The sequence below is a fragment of the Micrasema longulum genome, unplaced genomic scaffold (genome assembly GCF_059751315.1).
Source record: "Micrasema longulum isolate JH-2025_06_02 unplaced genomic scaffold, ASM5975131v1 h1tg000014l, whole genome shotgun sequence".
Lineage (NCBI taxonomy): Eukaryota > Metazoa > Arthropoda > Insecta > Trichoptera > Brachycentridae > Micrasema > Micrasema longulum.
In genome coordinates, this window is record NW_028277222.1 from 187,047 (window position 1) to 200,257 (window position 13,211).

At 36.6% G+C, this 13,211-nt stretch overlaps 1 protein-coding gene across 1 annotated transcript in view; it reads left to right on the forward strand.

Moving 5' to 3' along the window:
• LOC148285679 (twitchin-like) overlaps nucleotides 1–13,211 on the forward strand; it is a 263,782-nt gene that overhangs the window by 179,946 nt on the left and 70,625 nt on the right. Inside the window, 11 exon segments of the mRNA XM_088239054.1 lie at nucleotides 571–710; nucleotides 1,064–1,310; nucleotides 1,427–1,633; nucleotides 2,713–2,876; nucleotides 5,112–5,247; nucleotides 6,137–6,261; nucleotides 7,116–7,272; nucleotides 9,254–9,451; nucleotides 9,581–9,840; nucleotides 10,974–11,124; nucleotides 12,615–12,896. Of these exon segments, the coding sequence (XP_088095180.1) occupies nucleotides 571–710; nucleotides 1,064–1,310; nucleotides 1,427–1,633; nucleotides 2,713–2,876; nucleotides 5,112–5,247; nucleotides 6,137–6,261; nucleotides 7,116–7,272; nucleotides 9,254–9,451; nucleotides 9,581–9,840; nucleotides 10,974–11,124; nucleotides 12,615–12,896 (2,067 nt within the window).

Sequence of the window (13,211 nt, forward strand, 5' to 3'; positions counted from 1 at the left end):
CCTCTTGCCCTGTGGCAAAATATATTGATCCCTTGTGCACTGAAATATCTTGTTGAAAATTTTATTCACCCTTCTGATCATCTCTTTGCTTTTCTCAAGAAAGAACACTTTCCATTCTTCATAATACCACATCATTCTTCAGAAATTATTTTTATTTTCAAGTTGCCAGACTTTCAGTTTTTTTTTCTAAATGTACATATTTTGACCAATTTATCGTTTGACCACCCTACCCTGTTTTTGGTTGGCTGTAAGATATTGCTTTTAGCAATAAGCCCGCTATAGTACTTATCCTTGTGCTTTAAGTTTTAAATAAATATTGGCGTATTTGCCCACGTTGCCGATATTTTATACTTTATCTGGGCTTGCATAAGTGAAACAAAAATCATCTAATCTTCGTGTAATAAATTCTCTAGATATGCTGAAATGACAAATATACTTTTTCAGTGACCTATGCATGATCCAAATATTGATGATGATTATCTGTTTAACATACTTTTTTTCAAATATTTATTTTTGCTCCTCGTTGGGCGCCATTAAATGCATATACCGAATTTGACCTTTTGATTTCAGTGAAGCCCCGTATCGACCGTACCAACTTGAAACCGATTACTGTCAGACAGGGGAAGCCCATTTTCTTCGATATAAACGTCAAGGGTGAACCAGCGCCCAAAATTCAGTGGTTCCAGAAATGGAAGAATACTGAAAATGAGGTAAATAAATAAACTTTTGCGTAGGTACATTAAAAAAATTTAAATCAAGGAAACTTAAAAAAGTTGTTTTGTGAGAAAACCAGTTGAGTTTTTTGAGAGTCGGAATTTTGTGACCACAATTTAAATCTCATTTTCTAGGACAACTTTTGATTAAAAAAAAATTATGCGTGAACAAAAAGTACGTACACAAAAATATCTTAAAAAAACCCTTTAAAGCAAAAAAAATAGCTTTTCAGATACTGTCCGATTGTTTGCTAATTTTTTTTATAACCCTTTATAAATGCTCATTTTTAAACCTTCACTAGAGTCATCGTCTTTTACTTGATCGACTTGACGATTGTTTTAATTTCCAGGTGACCACCAAGGATAACGTCAACGTCATCAATGTTGACTACAACACGAAGCTGGACATCAAGGAGTCTCTTCGTGCCAACACCGGCCTGTACCGCATCGTCGCCACCAACGAGCACGGCAAGGACGAAGCCGATGTAGAGGTCACAGTGCTGTCTGCGCCTGGCAAGCCGACCGGGCCCATCAAGGTGTCCGATGTCACCAAGTCTGGGTGCAAGTTGGCTTGGAAGAAACCAGAGGATGACGGAGGTAATTATCAGAAAAGAGTTGGCTTGGTAAAAACCAGAGGATGATATAAATGGTTCTCTATTGCCTTAAGATGTACCTAAATCTGGTGGTCAATACCCGTACTTGTTTTTTTCCAGGCAAGCCTGTGACTGGCTATGTGGTGGAGAAACTCAACAAGTCAACCGGTAGATGGGTCCCTGTAGGCAAGAGCACCGAACCAGAGATGGAAGTCAAGGGTCTGCAGGAAGGAGAGGAGTACGAATTCAGGGTCAAGGCTGTCAACGATGAGGGAGAGTCAGAACCACTCAAGACGGAGCAGTCCATCTTGGCTAAGAACCCATATGGTGAGTCATTTAAATCAATCTTAAATTGTTGTTCAATTTGTCATCATCGTCTTACTCAATGCCTCAACAGATATCATGCACTAGTATATGATACGTCTCCATTCCTCTCGAAGTTGAACCAACTTGAGTTGTTCGACTGTGGAATCAAAAGAGAGCGACGTGTCATGAGGTTTATGTTGTATAAAGTTTTGACAGCGCCCTCTGTTAGCCGATCTTGCATTTCGTGCGATGTTCAGGTTCATGACTTCCCTTTCAAGTTGATGTAGCAAGGCTGCAAGTGACTATTTATTTCATTATTGGGGTAAACATTTTTACATCATTTTGAAACATTCCTTAAATACTCGTACACATTATTCATAATAAGACCATTTAAAACTTACAAATAAAAAAGCTTTATCATATACAGAAAAAAAAATATAGCGTACTTACTAAAACTTAAATTTTATTAAAAACACCTTTTGTTGTATTACTTGGAAGAAATTGCCATTTGGCAATTAACCTGCCAATGTACAAAAGTTTAATATATAAAAATATTTAAAAAATTATGGCAGAGTCCAATTTTGATTCCGTTGATTCCTTTATTTGGTCAGTTTATCTTATAAGAGACTGTCCTCATGCCGTCAAGCGTGATTAAGGATCTCAGGAGGCATCCGCAGTATATGGCCCAGCTAACTGTATCGCCTCCGCTTGATGATAGTTGTAACCGAAGTTTCCCGAGTCCATTCTCTTATTTCTTCATTCCTCACAAAGTCAACCGCACACGCGAGATTCCTTCGAGGCACCTATTCTCAAAACTCAATATTTTGCTGTTTTGGGCCTAGCGAGGTGCCACGATTCGCGTCTGTAAAGGAGAATAGGTGTTACGCAGGCGTTCTACAGGCGGCATTTTGCCACCTCATATTTTTTTCATGAATTGTTATCGTTTATTTTTTTCTGTAAATACAATTTATTTTGCTCCATCCGGGTGGAATGCAAAATACAGTTCTGCGTGTGAAACACAATCAGAACCCTGGATAAGTGTGTTCTACTCGATGGCTGTTCCCTAAATAATCTCATTCCGTTTTCTTTTTATCTTGTAGATATTCCCGGAAAGCCATCCGTTCCCAAGATCGAAGACTGGGATGTTGACCGTGTTGACCTGGTCTGGGAGGCACCCAAAAACACTGGAGGAGCTCCCATTACCGGATACGTTATTGAGAAGAAGGACAAATTTGGCACTTGGCAAGAGGTGCTAACCACTACAGTAAGTACACGCGTTTGGTAGTTTTCATCACATTTTTTTTTAAAGGGTATCAAAAAATATAACAGAAAACCAGATTGTAAATAATGCACTCATGGTTAACTGCGAAATCAAACTATCCAGAAATTCAACGGGCCAGAATCCCGGACGAGTTTTTTCGACTAGGGTCAAAGCACCAATGAATGACCGCTTAAGGTTCAGCTTGTAGTGAAACCCACATTAAAGGTATAAATTTAATTATTTAAACGTACAAAATAAAAGAAAACAATAAAAAACACATTTATTTTTCTAGGTACTTTAACTTTTGTATTGAAATTTATTTATTTATTTTACATAAACGGCATATATTGAACATAAATATGAAAAAAAAAAAATACATAAATAAAAACATAACAAAAAATTATAAAATCGCATAACTATAACAATAGTAACAAGTAGGTAAATATACATAAGCAACCAAAAATATTAACGAAATAAATACATAAATATGAAAAAACAAAAAAAGCAAAAACATTTTTAAATATGAAGAAAAGTTTAAGAATAATATTGCGAGAGAAAAAAAGAAATCAGACTCGTTTTATAACTATCAAGTCCAGAACCAAATATATCAGCCTTGTCCTCATACTGATTGCCATATCTATGGAGCCTAGGGATAGGCGAGTGCATGTGATAGTTGGTTCTAGAACTTGCAGAACAATACGAGTATTACAATTATAATTAATATTAAGTTTATATTTGAAGGACTAACTTTGTGTATATAATAATTTTTCTGAATTCGCAAATCATCTGATAGAAAATAATCATAACTTCAATAAAGACACTGGATTAAAAGTACTTCATGTTGAAAATAAAATATTAAAATTAGACAACTTCGAAATCTTAGAAATTAAAAAAGCGATTCACAATAAGAAAACAATAATTAATAACAAAATAAACAATATTTCTTTAAGTCCTCTCCTGTCTTACTTCGAAAATAACGATATCAAATTACCACCCGTGTAAGAAAAAACGACTTGATTTGTTGGGTCCACGTGTAGTATTTAGTGATTTAGTAGAAATAAAAAAAGGAATCAATTCATCAGTTACGTAAACCTTGACGAAGAAGCTTGTTTGCTTTGAAACCGGTCGGTGAAAAAAAAAATCGTGGTTAAAAACAAAGTTTTTTTAATATAATTAATATTGATGGAAAAAAATAGCAGAATCACCAGTGAATGACCACTACTACCCCAGTGAAAATAATTCTCAGATTTAGTTGCATCGTAATATTATAAAACAACCTAACACATTAGAATATGGATATATTCAAAAAATTGCATAAGAAATAGCATCAAATAAAACACTTACCACACCTTTCCTTATAAAAACACTGTCGATCTCAGAACAATAACGGGAAGACGCACAATTACCCTTTGACAACTCACGGTTCAAAGCTGGTAGATTTGTTTTTTACCAAAATATATGTCTGCCTACTGCTTTTGTCATAGTTTCTAGTGTTAAAAGTTTTTCGACTGGACACATGTAGCAATTCTTATTATATTGTGTTTTATTAACCAATGGTCATTTACTGGTGCTTTGACCCTAGATGGATACTCTCATGTGAAAGTCCGGCGCAAAGAAATTAAGCGGAGGTAAGTCGATCTCGTAGTATAGCGGTTTGCGCATTTGCCCACCATACTTCTAGGTCCTAGGTTCAATTTCTGGTAGGGTGGACGTAAAATATTTGATTTTAAAGGTGGTTTTACACCGGAATGTTTTACAGTTTCTAGACATTCATCACTTTACCTTCCATGTAACAAAAAATATCAAGATGCGCTCCAATTGGAGTACCAATTCGGTGCCCTGTGCTCTACTGGGTGCAGATAGAGAAATAATGGTGATGATGCGGTGTAGTGGCTAACCACAGCTGGACCTTCCATAGGATCAGTTGGTACAAAGAACCAGACACTTACAAAGGAGTAATGAATAACAGACTTGTATTAATTTACAAACTTATATATTCCCGTCCCTTTTCAGTATGTGACGGAGCTCTAGATCACATTAGATCCAGCCCTATGACTAGGCATGGAGCATTTCTGGTTAAATTCCTGTTAAATGAGCCTCTTGTTGTGTCGAGGTGCAAACATAAAAATGTATTATTTTCAAATCCTAGAAAAGTGGTTCAAACGCAAGTTCCTTTTTTGTGACTGTTTTAACGATGATTTTCAGCCTTGTTTCAAGATGTGTTTGGTTTCCTTACAGACGCCCGAGTGCAAAGTGCGCGTGCCAGATCTGAAGGAAGGCAATGTTTACCAGTTCAGGGTCCGGGCAGTCAACAAAGCTGGCCCCGGTGAGCCGGGAGATGCCACTGAGCCGCACACAGCGAAGGCCAGATTCCGTAAGGATTCCATATTTTTGTTTGACATTCCTAAAAGAACCTCACACACAATAGAGTGATTCACTGTTCGAGGAATTTACAGATCTTGATATCAGACAGCAGTATTTACTGAAGACAGTGGTCACTCATACTAATAGAGACGAATCCCTATCAGTTTCTAATCATTATGAGACTCTTAAGTTCCAATAGCAATCTAATTTTGGGCAAATGGTTAGAGCTTCTTGGCAAAGAGGCAATACTCTTCTTACATGGGGCGAAATAAATTTATTTTAACTCAAGCTAAAGAGATTATTGCCTCTTTTTCTTACTGAAATTAGTCACGGAGATTCTAAGGGGTCCCCAACCCCTTGTTAATTTATGTAGTTTCGCAACACCAACAGAAGTCTCCTTTACGTTACAGAAGAAAAACCATAAAACAAACCAAAACCATCTAAAATAGGTCAATAATTTATAAAGAATTTTTTTTGTTGCAACAATTATTCATTCTAATATTTGCCATCTTTGTTTTAACACGCCTTATACGAGTATTTTTAGTAATACAAACTTTGTACCATTTATGTAACCAATTTCGAGGAAGCCTCTAATTGAGGACCATTTTCACAAAGACAGGCGCCGCGGTGCAGTTGGTTAGATGGCCAACTGTGAAACTAGCGTCGCGGTTTTGATTCCCGCCAGTTGCAAGAAAAAATCCAAGAAAGGGTTATTTCTCAATTGGTCTGGGTGTTGTGGTGTATTTTTCATTACCTCCTACCACATCCACTCTATCCCACCTGCTGACAAGCCTCTAAATAGAGGCTAAGCGGGTTTTTTTTTTACAAAGCGAAACATCAACAAGAAGGTAAAATCTTCAGAAGTTTTTTATGCTAATAATTTTGTATTATACCAACAGTGAAACCGCATATCAACCGCGACAAGATGCAGCTGGTGCGTGTTCGCGCTGGTACACCGATCAAGCTGGATGTTGACATCAAAGGTGAACCACCACCATCCAAGACATGGACATTTGCCAACAAGGTAATTGCATAATGCAGATATATGAAGGACAGGGGCCTTTTGTTTTTGGTATTGTAGGGTGGGGTGGTTCATACGCCAATATATTAAACCTTCTTAAAAATAATACAAAAATTAATTATTAAAGTAATTTTAAGAAACCCTCAATATTCAATACGGAAATTCTATAAAAATTATTTAAACTTAATACAGTAGTCACTATTTATAAAATAAATTCCATTGTATAAATTTATAAAGAAGAAAAAATAAAAGAATTTGTGATGAACAAGTCACTCAGATACCAAAATAATATTAAAATCTCTTAATTCCACCCAAGTCATGGTCGAAATAGCTATGTCTTCAAAGGTGTCAAAAATTACGATAATCTCCCCTATGAACTAAAAACTATTAAAACTAACAGTTCAATAAATAAATTCAAGGTAAAATTAAAGATTTTTTTTAACAATTGTAAAAACTGCATTCAATTTTAATTGGTATGAATGAATGTATTATTATTTTCTGTTTTTCTGTTTATATTCTATTTTTTTTTTCCTCTACTACTCGTATATTCAAAATTATATAAATTCTAGTAAATAAACAACTACAACAGTATGACTCTCCAAGCACAAGAGTTAGTCTCTTTTTATGAAGAGTTACAGTTATAACATTTAGTAGATGTATAAAGGTAGATTTGTATAGAATTAAAAAAACATGTGCCTATTATGATATATTTATATAAAAAATAAAAAAAATTAAATGACGTATAACCGTTACGTTTTGTAAATGTTTTTTGTGCTTAATTTTAAAATTTCTAAAAAATCACCTAATCCAATTGATTTTTACTGAGCGTTATTTCAAATCCGTTTTTCCCTCATCAGCCCCTCGAGAGTACTCTCACTCTGAAGATTGAGAACGAGGACTACAACACCAAGATGACGATCGTGGATACGTCTTGGAATAATACGGGCATCTACACCCTCAGGGCCGAAAATGACTCCGGATTTGATGAGGCCACTGTTGAGATCATTGTTCTTGGTAAGAAAAATTATTAATTTGAGCAATAAACGAACAGCTTCACAATAATATGATGTAACGGTTTCAAAAAATTTGGCACCCAAACCAATCCATATTATGTGAAGGTATTAAAGGCAAACTTAAAAATCTCCACCGAAAACGGAAAATTAGTTTTTGATGCCAAAATTAACTATACATAAAAACCTACCTACCTAAATAATAGCGTAATTTAAAACCGTATCTAAATCTTGCAAAAAAATATTTCATTTATACTGATTGATACAGCAAACTTAGCATTCTTCTTTGAGCAGTGTCTAACGATGGTTTTATTTTCAGGTACGCTATAAAAAAATATCATTTATTATGTACCTACATAGCAGGTACATAATATAATATAATTGATATAAATCTACCATAGATTGCTATTTTTTCTATGGTTATGTGTGATACAATAACTCTCATCTATGAAACCAACTCAAATGACGTAACTCCGTGATATATTATATGTGTAGCCTTAATATTATCCATTAATTTTACACAACTTATACAAAAGTTTACAGAAAATAGGCAAATGAATTCAGTCAGTATTGGGTATTCTCATAACGATTGAAATGTCAAGTGGCCGATTTGTTCTAGAAATGAAAAATGCTAAAAACGGCCGCGTTGAGGGCCACATGTGTTGCGAGTCATATGTCAAAAGTATCATATCAAAGAAAAATAGTCCTTGAGGAATAATGTTTGAAATACTGTTTGCCAAATCGAGAATCTTCAAAAAATTTGTGTAATCTGCAAGTTTACTCGAGGAGAAAAATTCCGCTACTGGGTTTAAGATGTTCAAAATATAGTACACTTTTTTGTTAAAAGAAATAAGCTGGAGTAATCGGCTAGTTTTTTGGCTCATTGCTGGCGCTGGGCGCGCTTTATTCATATTTATATTTATATTTGGAGAAAAATACAAATGGTGACAATGATTTTTTAAAAAATGCTTTTTTTTGTTTTTCTGTAAATAAAGTTACCGTAAAACATTATTATGAATATATTAAAATAGAATGGTGAGCTGCGCATAATCGCTTCTATACACAATTCGCCCCTGCCATTGAGTTGAACTCCTTCAATGGTGATTTCTAAGTTTGCTTTTAATACGCTTATATGTTTTATCTGTATTCAAGCGGATTTTTCTTCTGTGCGTTTGTCTACTATGATTGGGGTCTAGGGTTCGATTCCAGGGAAGGTCAACAAATAATATTTGGTTTTAAATTTGGTTTTTCACTGATGTATTTCATTGCACCTAAAGTGTAAGACAGGCGTTGCCCAGTAGGTGAAATAGTTCAGTCAGATGAATCTCACCCACATCAATAAAGGTTTCAGCCTTTTACTTTAATTTGAGAATTAAAGAAATATGGATGTTCAAACATAGGCCAAATGCTGAATATTGCACAATGTGTAAAGTGGCCACTTAAACAGCACGGGACACCCCGGTGAGGGAACGTTATTTTTAATTTAAAGAAAAGGCCAAGTCACAAAATGCTATTTTGTATAAGGCAATAAAAAAATATGATGAAATGGGGAAAAAAAAGGAGGTTAAAAAATATGTTTTTAATAACTTATAAATCAAATATATGTACATTGTTCATAGATAAACTAGCGGGTAGATATGTTATTGTTTTTTTTTTGCATAAAAATGTCTGCTTTAAAACAGGTTGTACATAGTTAAGCAGGCTAGACATAGTCCAGATAAATCTATTAGCTAAAAAAAAGTTGATAAAAATTGGAATTTTTGTTTATAAACAGATATATTATTGTTATTATTAGAGCACACGTAAGGATATGTTTATGTGTGACCTATTTCAAGATTCAAAATCAAAATAAAAAAATAAATTTCAAAAAATAATCGATAATTTAAAAAATAAATAAACTAGCCAATGACAGGGTATAAACTTTGTAAATGACTCGACTTTTTAACTTCATTCCGTGTAATTATATCCTTAATTTCATTTTCCAGACAAGCCCGGCAAGCCGGAGGGCCCGCTGGAGGCGGTGGACGTCCACAAGGAGGGCTGCAAGCTGAAGTGGAAGAAGCCCAAACACTCTGGAGGGCTGCCCCTCAGCATGTACATTATGGAGAAGATGGACACGGCCACTGGGAAGTGGACGCCGGCCGGGTCTGTGGACCCGGAGAAGACCGAAGGAGTGGTGACAGGTAGGCGATTGTATTCAGAGATAAAATCAATGGAAGACAGAGGACAAGTCAAAACCACTGAACTTCCTCATTGAATTATATATATTTTTGTTATTTTTTGCTGGGTTATTAATATTTTTTTTCCCACAGGATTGGAGCCTCTGCACACGTATCTATTCCGCGTGAAAGCTGTCAACGAAGAGGGAGAATCTGAACCGCTTGAGACAGACTCGTCAACGGTGGCCAAGAATCCATTCGACGTGGCCACGCCGCCTGGACTGCCGGACATTGTAGACTGGGACGAGACTATGGTGAAACTCAAGTGGGAACCACCCATTAGGGATAATGGAGCGCCCATCACGGGGTACATCATAGAAATGATGGACAAGTTCCGAGGAGAGTTTGTAAAGGTAAGCGTTTAGTAATAACCTTTTCTGTGCCGCTTAATATCGCTACGGCAGTTACCAGATAGCTGTGAAATTTTAGTATTTTTTTAGGAAAGATACAACCTAAAACAATTATTTTAAAAACATTCGAGTGTAGCTCAAAAAAGAGTTATAAAAACAAACCAAATAAATATGCGATGCATCATTTACGACACCATTGCGTCAGAAAAATGCAATTGAAATGATTTCAAAATGTTAAGGTAGTCACTTATCACATCTTAAGGTGCCTTGTCAGATTCCCCGACGTTGGCGATCACTACAGCGAAAGCATCTCGGTCTTGCGCTACTCCGCAGCCAGAACAACTGCTTATTGTATGTATTCGCCATAGTGATTCCTGGGAAAAGATGACCAGAGTGGTTTCCCGTTGCCTTCTCTGGTGGATTTTTCTGTCGGGGTTACCTTCCCTTAGCTGGTTGGTTCTGGTTTGTAGGCGCCAGAAACTCGCCTTTCTTCCTCTCGTTATTTGCTGCGATCACACCGTTATGAGTGTGATTCCATTGTCCGTTGATCACTTATCACATACACCATTTTATTGCTCATGCCCAAAAAATCAACTAAAATTATTCAATCCGATTCACGAACTCTCAATGATGATTTACAAGTACTAATTTCTTCACTCGGTGGATGTTTTCTTTAGTATTCGACGCTGAAGGACGTCCAGGGCGAGGCGAGTCTTCAACCACTTCACAACCCTCTTTGTACGCTTAGTACCATTCAAAAGCTTTTGTTCTCGATATAGTCACCTGGGCTTTTTGCAACATTTTCAACGCATCTGAACTCGTAATTTCTTTCGCAACACAAAATTTAAGACAAATTCTTTGTCCAATTTTTTTCTCAATAGTAAAAGCACTTGAGTACAACCAATGTTTTTGACTACAGTATTCAATAGTGAGTGAGACAGCAAACTAAATGACAAATCGCGCTCAAACTTAGCGTCAATATTCAGTACAGTTATGCCAACTTAGAAACACCAAAAAAAATATCATTTACGCAGGCCTTATAAATCACTCCCTCCCGGCATTTATTTTACTTGGATTTTTTCATTCAATTATGGTTATTTGTATAGTGGTTTAATTTTGAAATGTTTTGTTTATAGGCCGCTGAAGTGCAAGGCAACATCTGCCAGGGAACGGTGCCCAAACTGGAGGAGGGCAACCAATACCAGTTCAGAGTGCGAGCCGTCAACAAGGCTGGACCCTCAGAGCCGTCAGAGCAAACCAACTGGCACACGGCTAAGGCCAGATACTGTAAGTAGAAATTGATAAATAATGTTTACGTGAATCTTATTTCTGCTGTCCTTAGCATCCTCTTGGTATTGACTGTGTTCTCCCTCGCTTCAACGCTAAATGCGAGGATTCGCACACAGGTATTATAAGTGCGTACCTTGCTATTTGTTCTTAACAGAAATGCGAACTCTACCTGCTAATAATGCTGGGAAGAATTTGCGTGGTCGTGTAAGGAACACCGAAATACGAGAGGTCTGTGAAGTTTAAAGTCAGCGTCAACGATGCTGGTACCAACATGCATAGATAATGAATTCCACAATAATTCCATAAATAGATCTTCATGGAATTTCAGATGAACAGCGTCTACCGGGATGATCCTCAAAACATCGTAGATATAGCTGGAGTTTCAGTCAGCAACACAAGAGTATAATCATTTAACAGACTCTTAAGTCTGCAGAAAGTTGCGTTAAAAGATGTGCAGTATTTTTCGGGCAATAAGATGCACTTTTTTATTCTGAAAATTCAATCAAATATTGGAATGCGTCTTATGGTCCGATTCGTCTTATCGTCTACAAAATACGGTATCTCATGTTTTCTATGTCCGGGGATAAAAAACGCAATACTATATGTGAAATAAAACCCATACTCTGGACGAGTGGAGATAACTCCACCTCGTAGTGTATTGATTGTAGCGTTCGCTTACCATGTTTGAGATCTTGGATTTGATCCCTGGCAGTGTGGATATACAATATTGGTATTAAAAGTGGTTCTATCCGGCAATATTTCACTGTTCCTGGACTGGCGCCTAAAATGTAAGACTGATCACCTTTCCTTTATCTAGCCAAAATACGCTGCATTTGGTGTTCTAATGCTGTGCTCTAGCATGATTGGGTTTAGATGGGAATTTGATTATGTTATTACAAAAAAGGATTTTTCAAATTGTACAATGAATTTACTTGTAGGTAGTCGTATTTTGTTATTATTTTGCAATACGCGTGAAAATGTCTGCCTTAAAACAACAGGTTGTACCTAGTTAAGCAGACTACACGTTATCTACAGAAATCTATTACCATAAAAATGTAGTAAAAAAGAATTCATTATATTTTTAAATACGGATAGTTGGTGGATACGGGTAAATGTAAACGCATAGTAACGTGTTCTTTTATTGACTAGATGTGACTCATTGTCTCTGACATCAGCAGTTATGCGTGCACAAAAGTGTATGTATGGTAGGGCCTGTGCATTGTCGTTCCCTTTCTGCACCTAATGGTGCAAAGAGCACTGCATCGGATACCAATCAATACGTATCTTCATCATTTTTGTTTCATGAAGGTAAGATGATCAGTCTTTCACTTCAGGTAGCAGTCCAGGGACTATGAAATATTTTATTTTTGAAAACACCCTTTTAAATAAATAAGGGCTATGTATTGTCCGCAATATTACTATAATTTCTAATAAGGGGGAGGGCCTTACAAGGTACACATATTTATATGGTGCAATTTTTATTCTAGTGAAACCTCGCATCGACCGTACAAACCTCAACCAGATAACCGTCAAGGCTGGCCTTCCCGTGTCTCTGGATATCAAAATCATCGGCGAGCCTCCGCCGGTTGTGACCTGGTCCTTCAAGGACGCGGAACTCGTCACCGACGACCTCATCCGCATCGACAACGTCGACTACAATACTAAGTTCCTCATCATGAGGGCCAAGCGAGCCAACACCGGGAAATATAAGATCAAGGCCAAGAACGAGGTGGGAGAGGACGAAGCCGAAGTCGAGATTATTGTCGTTGGTGAGTTCAATGATTTTTTTTCCCTCATTTCCTTCTATTCTGCCCCTACTTTGTTATAACTTACTTAACATGTCTAGCTGGATCAAAACCAGTCACTCCAATATGTGGCAACAGATATCACTTTGTTGTTTGCCATAAAATGGTCATGAGGGTGCATCTTTCTCTTATCAACAGGCATATCATTAAGTGGCTGTTGTCTTGGGTTACACCACAGTCACATGGGAGATTATTTTTGTATCGAGTAACGCCCACTCTTAGTTTTTTGAGGGTGAGCCATAGAGAATAGGGCAGGTTTTCGTCTGTAGGATTTTATGG